General features: G+C 41.4%; 1 protein-coding gene across 1 annotated transcript; it reads left to right on the top strand.

The window, feature by feature from the left end:
* Window positions 1–557: 557 nt before the first annotated feature.
* LOC307239886 (olfactory receptor 52N5-like) lies at window positions 558–1,475 on the top strand (the record flags this gene model as incomplete). Its single annotated transcript, XM_080013464.1, has 1 exon — window positions 558–1,475. The coding sequence occupies one exon, from the start codon at window positions 558–560 to the stop codon at window positions 1,473–1,475; it is 918 nt and encodes a 305-aa protein (XP_079869590.1).
* Window positions 1,476–7,679: the final 6,204 nt, after the last annotated feature.

A 7,679-nucleotide genomic window follows, 5' to 3' on the forward strand; every position in this document is an offset into this window, starting at 1 on the left:
ACCTTTCCCAAGATGATAAAATCACAGATATAAATGACAGATAAAGGAAGACAGTATTGATCTAGAGTGAATCAGAGAAGGTTGGACCCTGAGAAGATCGGAAGAAAACAAGGTGTCTAAATCAAACTACTAACAACATAATTTTAACCGAAATATTTTTTACTGTCACTTAAATTGTTATAATATATCCCAAACAGTTTGTGAACATCTGACATAAAGAAAATAGACATTGTTTTGAATATTTTTATTTTTTATTAATTTAAAATTTGAATAAATGTGTTAATCCTTTTAGTTGAAGTGAATATCACCAAGCTGCTAATATTAAGTCAAGTCAATTTCTTCTCTATTCTTGCAGTTAGAAAACAACATCGACTGTCAGTTTTGGGAATTACCATAGGGAAATACCACAAAGGAAAATAGTCATCTTTAAGTTTTCATTTATTTTGAGACTTGAAAAAGCCATGTCTTCCTATTTGAAACTACTGACGTAACTGTTAGGATTGTCAGGGCTTATTTACTGCTGATTTTCCTCTTGTCATTGTTTCTCCCTCTATCAGATGGAAAACTACTCACGCAACAGCCTCATAATCCAATTGGAAGGCTTAAAAACCGCAGAAACGTCAAAGTACCCCATCTTTCTCATCTTGCTCATTGCCTACATTTTTATCGTTGTTACCAATTTGGGAATTGTAGTTGTGATATGCATGGAGAGAACTCTGCACCAGCCGATGTATTTACTCTTCTGCAACCTGCCGATCAACGATCTTCTTGGAAACACTCTCTTGGTGCCTCGGGTGCTGGCGGGTATCTTAGTGCCTCCTTCTGAACGCCTTATTCACTACTATGAATGTGTGGCGCAAGCTTTTACCTTATCCATGTTTGGTACCAATGCACACACCATTCTCATGATCATGGCTTTTGACAGGTACATTGCTATCTGTAACCCTCTCCACTACACAACCATCTTGAGTAACAAAATGGTGATCAAGCTGATAGCTTATTCCTGGGCAGTAGCTTTTGTTTTGGTGGGTATTTTAATAGGACTTACCGTACGGCTAAATAGATGTAGGACTCTGATCACAAATCCTTATTGTGACAATGCTTCGTTGTTTAAGCTCTCCTGTGAGAGTGTTTTCATTAATAATGTCTACGGCCTTACGTTTACTGTGGTTCTGTTAACATCATCGATAAGTTGTATAGTCCTCACCTATGTTAAAATAGCAATCGTGTGTTTGACTAGTAAGAACAAGTCCTTAAACAGTAAAGCCCTGAAGACCTGCAGCACACATCTCTGTCTGTATCTGATTGTTACTGTCAGTGGATTGGCTCTCATTGCCATGTATCGTTTCCCTGAGTTCTCAGAATATCGTAAAATAGCTGCATTTGTTTGTTACATCATTCCCAGCAGCCTTAACCCAATCATTTATGGAATGCAGTGCAAGGAGATTCGCAAGTACCTTATCCGCTCACCTTGATTAGAAAATTTAAAAAAATCCATTCATTTTAATGGACTTCCATTATCTCATTTAAGAAATTGCCTATTATTGTTCGAGCAAGACATCCTTCTCACAATACAAGTTATGTCCTTAACTTAGGGGAGACGCCAACATCTTTTTATTGGGGGTGCTTAGGGGATGCTTTCAGGTCACACCACAGCTCTATACTTGCTTGTTTTAATAATTAACAGTCTTCAATACATTTAAAACTTGAAATAATTTTCAGACAGTATTTTTTTGTTTTAAAGTAATAAATGAAAATGTAAAATTGTAAGGAAATCATTGGGGATGCTGGGACAGGGCTATACTGGAGCACTGATAAGTTTAAGTCAGTGTCGCCACTGCCTTTATTTGATATACTTTCTTGTTAACACACATATTTCCCCCCAGTTTGGTTAATACAGTAAAGTGCTATCTTGTTAACAGGGAATCCAATTTGAAAAATCTCATATTGAAAGCCAGATTTTATAATACTATTTTCATAAAATGGATGTAATGATGTGTAACATATCCGGAAAATCATGTGAAAGACTGTGTGTTTATGTGAACCACAAAAAAGACATACATTTTATGGCAATGGCATTGTTTATAAATGTAAAAGTGATTGGCTTTAGATTTGTTCAAAGTTAGATTTGATCAATCACAAATGAAAACATTCTAGCACCTAACAACTGCTGCACCTTTACACAGATTGTAGTCATGAAACAACAAATTTATTGTGGAGAAGATTGCCAGGGTTGCCCTGAATAAGTAATAATAATAATAATCCTAATAGTAATTATAATAACAATAATAACGATAATAACCATTATTTGTATTAGCACCTTTCACACACTACATATTATTCAAAGTGCTTTACATTAAAAGAAGGCCATCAGGTAGTGATAACAAAAAGCAACGCTAGAAAGCAAAATGCATTTACAAAGTAGAAAAATATAATTATTAAAGAATGAAATAAATTTCAAAGCATCATCACGAGTACGACTGCTTAAAGAAAAACTTGCACAAAGCATTTCCCCAGATCATACACAATGATCTTCAACTATGGGTACCAGTCATGACAATAATTACTTCCAAAGGAGGAAATAAACTTTCACCAAATGTTTCTTACACTGTTGGCCAAAAATCACATGCTTTCTTTTGCTCACCTCTAAACTTAAAACCTTCTTTTATTTTAGGCTTTGTAAAATATAAAAATTACAAAAGTCTATTAAGAAAAAATCCACCTCAGGAAAATCAACCTGATGAAGGGGTAGAAGGCGTCTTGGGACCTTCTGAAATGCTGAAAGAAATCAACAAGTTTGACACAGATTTTGCATCAAACTTTGGAGCTTGAAGGAAAGAAATAAGGAAATAAACAAATCAATATAATGCATAGAAGAACTGACGTCTGTTTCTTGGAGGGGTGAGTGAAATTCAAATGAGATCAATTGTAGCAAAACCCAAAAATAAGACATCAATTGATCATGATGATATCGTCTACAGCAAAAAAGGCTATCAACTTGATTCTACACTTCTACTCTAAGCTATATTTTCAATCGTTCTTTTCATACAGGAATTTCTTCCAGACAGAATGAACCAAGCAAAGGTTATTCCACTTTTTTAAAATGGGAGATGACAGACTACTTCTACAGACCCGCTTAACACATCATTGTATGACACTCTTTGACTGTTGTCAATACTGGATGCCACTCTTTGACTGCCACTATTAATGTATGACACTCTTTGACTGCTGTTATTACTGCAATACTTTATGCCACATTTAACTGCTGTCATTACTGTATGCCAATTTTTTAACTACTAGTACTGCTGCATGCTACTTATATTAGTGATGCCACAATACTGTAACTTGTACTTACAAGTACAACTTCTACAAACTACCCCTTACCCATATTGTACTCACAAGTAAGCATTATGCTACTTCACGTTAACTTGTGTAGCTATATTTGCACGTATGTGTTATTACTTACAGTATTTCAATTAAATGTGTATCTCTTTCTTGACTTCACTGCTTTGTGCTGCTGTAACACCTGTTTTTTCCTCCAAGAATTAATAAAATGTTATCTTTTCATTTTAGTTTCAAAAGTTGAGCTTGATGTCTAAAGTAGGAAATGAGCACAATAAATTTTGTGTTAAATATGTGTTTAACTGCTAATCGTGTGTTGAGCTGTCTAAATCCACCAGTGCTTGCTACACTTGCTTTCTGCCCCATTGGCCCCATTTCACTGCCCCATTGGACCCACTTATACATATCCTGAGATAATATGTTGTGGAAATTCTAAAAGGTTGAAACTATAACCTGTAAGAATTTTTTAGAACCCACCATGACAGGACCATGAAACGGATTCTTCTTTATTGAGCTCAGAGAATTTGACTGACAAACCTGGGACCATGCCAGAGGAGTTCCAGCATTCCTTTGTCCACAGTTACTTTTTATAGAATTCAGGACTCATGCCTGTGAATGGAGTCCTGCAGTTTCATTTATTCAGCAAAGCATCATATGATGTGCATACTGTTTGGAGAGCGGGTTGTTACCCAGACAGAACAGTTGACTTCTGGGATCAAAATTACATTTTGGGACAGTGCCTCTCATCCGGATGACCTCTGTCCCAGAAATCACGCTACTGGACCACTCAAGAAAGTCACAATGTACATCAATGCAATGAGTTATTAGATCACATTCTTGGCACATTCATACAAGCAAACAAGGTATCTTCATAAGATTCAGTTATACAGTGGTAATGAATCATTTTCACACTTTGTTCAACTTGCTTTTTGCACTGCCCCATTGGTCCCTCTAACACATAATACACATTGCCTGTTGTTGTACACTGCTCAAAAAAATGAGGGGAACACTTAAACAACACATCCTAGATCTCGAAGAATGAAATATTCCAGTTGAAAATCTTTATTCATTACATAGCGGAATGCGTTGAGAACAAAATAACATATGAATGATCAATGGAAATCAAAATCATTAACCCATGGAGGTCTGGATTCAGAATCATACTCAACATAAAAGTGGAAAAATCAGATCACAGGCTGATCCTCCTGCTGTGGAAATTCCTCAAGACAATTCAAAATGAGGCTCAGTAGTGTGTGTGGCCTCCACGTGCCTGTATGCACTCCCTACAATGTCTGGGCATGACAAGACAACCGATATTTCTCCTGAGAGATCTCCTCCCAGACCTGGATCAGGGCATCACTCAACTTCTAGACAGTCTGTGGTGCGACGTGGCGTCGCTGGATGGAACGAGACATGATGTCCCAGAGCTGCTCGATTGGATTCAGGTCTGGGGAACGGGCAGGCCAGTCCATAGCATCAATGCCTTCGTCATGCAGGTACTGCTGACACACTCCAGCCACATGAGGCAAAGCATTGTCATACATCAGAAGGAACTCAGGGCCCAGTGCACCAGCATATGGTCTGACAATGGGTCTGAGGATCTCATCCCGGTACCTAATGGCAGTCAGAGTACCTCTGGCTAGCACATGGAGGTCTGTCGGCCCTCCAAGGATATGCCTCCCCAGACCATCACTGAGCCACCGGCAAACCGGTCATACTGGAGGATGTTGCAGGCAGCAGAACTTTCTCCACGGCGTCCCCAGACTCTGTCACGTCTGTCACATGTGCTCAGTGTGAACCTGCTTTCATCCGTGAAGAGCACAGGGCGCCAATGGCGAATCTGCCAATCCTGGTGTTCTCTGGCAAATGAAAATCGGGTTGCACGGTGTTGGGCTGCGAGCACAGGCCCCACTTGTGGACGTCGGGCCCTCATATCACCCTCATGGAGTCTGTTTCTGACAGTTTGAGCAGAAACATGCACATTAGTGGCCTGCTGAAGGTCATTTTGTAGGTCTCCTCCTGTTCCTCATTGCACAAAGAAGCAGATAGCGGTCCTGCTGCTGGGTTGTTGTCCTCCAACGGCCCCCTCAATGTCTCCTGGTGTACTGGCCTGTCTCCTGGTATCTCCTCCATGCTCCTGACACTGCTGGGAGACACAGCAAACCTTCTTGCCACAGCGTGCATTGATGTGCCATCCTGGATAAGCTGCACTACCTGAGCAACTTCTGTGGGTTGCAGACACTGCCTCATGCTACTGAGGTGTCTTGGAATGTGTGGCGTCCCAAGACAGTACCCATTGTATGAGATAATTGGTAACAGATGGTGCCAGGGGTCTCAAGAGAGAGAGAGAGAGCCCATTGTTAGCGGTCCCGGTGATAAGGGAGGTGAAATGTGAACGGTGACCTATGGTCAACGTTGTCTCTGGTTAAGCATAAAAGCACCTGCCCTTCGACAGAGAATCCATCCGGCTCGGTTCTCTCCTGGACGTCCTAGGCAAGTCTGGTCTGATGCTGTTCTTTTGAAATAAACCTATTATTTTACTCAAGTCAGCATCAGCGGACTATCCTTCTTCATCAACACATCAAATTCATCAAGAAACTAACATTACCTCTAGTGGTGAGGGCACTGGCAAAATGCAAAAGTCACCAAAAATCTGCCAGAAAAGATGAGGACAGGTAAATGGTCTATGGCCACCACCTGCAGAACCATTCCTTTATAAGGTTGTCTTGCTCATTGCCTCTCATTTCCACTTGTTGTCTGTTCCGTTTGCACAACAGCAAGTTAAAGGAATTCACAACCAGTGTTGCTTCCTAACTGGACAGGTTGATATCCCAGAAGTGTGATTGACTTGGAGTTACATTGAAATGATTGTGTTTGTTCCCTTTATTTTTTTGAGCAGTGTATTTCTTTCTGAGAAATTAACTCCATATTCACAATAGAATGCAAAGATCAAAGATCAATTGACCTTTAATTTAGAAGTAATACAGTAGTACAGTAATACTTTATTTTAGTTTTAGTTTACCATAGAAATAGGCAGTTTATTTTTTTTGTTTTCAGCCCAGGCACAATTTCAAACACCAAATGAAAGTTTGAAACCCCAAATTACTTTTTGTTGACTCATACATTTGAGTCAAACCTTCATGCCCTTTCCCAAGATGATCAAATCACAGATATAAAAGGGAGACGAAGGAAGAAAGTGAATCAAAGTAGATTGGACCCTGTGACGATTGAACGCAAACAAGGTGACTAAATCAAAATACAAACCATATAATTTGAACCAAAATACTTTTTACTGTCAGTATAAGATAAGATAAGAAAAGATAATCCTTTATTAGTCCCACACCGGGGAAATTTACATTGTTCCAGCAGCAAAAAAGGGACAGCAGAAAATAGAGCATATCAGGGTCACCATATCACTATTAACCATATAAAATATATAGAACAAAAACCAACATAAATAGGAACCAGAGTACTAAGTTTATTGTACATATCTTGACACATTGCCCATCAGGGATCATGGTGAGGTGTGAGGAGGTAACATCGAGGTGCCCCGCGCTGGGCACTTGCTGCTACGTGTATGGTCTGGTCGGCTGTGGTGGGGCGGGCCTCCCCCCTTGTGCAGGGCGTGGGTGGGTGTGGGGGTCCTGCCGGCCCGCCCATGGGGCGGGCTACTTGGGCGGGATGTTGGTCACCGTGGGGTGTCACCGTGGGGCCGTGATCCGGTCCGTGCCTTGCGCCCGTGGCCCGGGTTCTGTGCCGGCGGCTGCGTCTTGTGCCTGCGCCCGGGGGTTGGTTGTATGTGTGGGCCCCTGGGGTACGGGGTCTCCTCATGCTCCCTGGGACTTGGTCATGCTCCTTGGGCTCGGCGTGGGAGTTGCTCCACGGCCCTCTGGCTTCTCTGGTGGCCTGGAGGTCTTCTGTGGCCGCAGGGCAGGGTACCCGGGAATCTCCTGCAGCCGAGGGTTGTCTGTGCGGCTGCGGAGTTCGGGGGGGCTTCGGGGCCCCTTGCCCTGCTTGGAGGCGCCGCAACATAATACCGACCTTCTACACCAGTACCAATGGGGTACTGGTGTAGGTCAATAGGTAAAGGCACTCCAAGCACACCTGCTTGGAGTGCACCCCTGCCACCTGGGGTGCTTTCCTCTCCTTTCCTCCCTCATTAACTGCCATAACTATCACAGGAAGAGGCCACGTGACCAGTTGTAGTTCCACTTTTCCTGGACCTAATTCATTTTTTCAATACATGCTGTCGTCCAATGTTCATGCTTTTGTGTAAATGTTGTTTGTTTCTATGTTTATTTGCATCACCCGTGGTGATTCTCCCCCTCTTGGAGTAG

This window comes from Zeus faber (genome assembly GCF_960531495.2).
Source record: "Zeus faber genome assembly, chromosome: 14".
Lineage (NCBI taxonomy): Eukaryota > Metazoa > Chordata > Actinopteri > Zeiformes > Zeidae > Zeus > Zeus faber.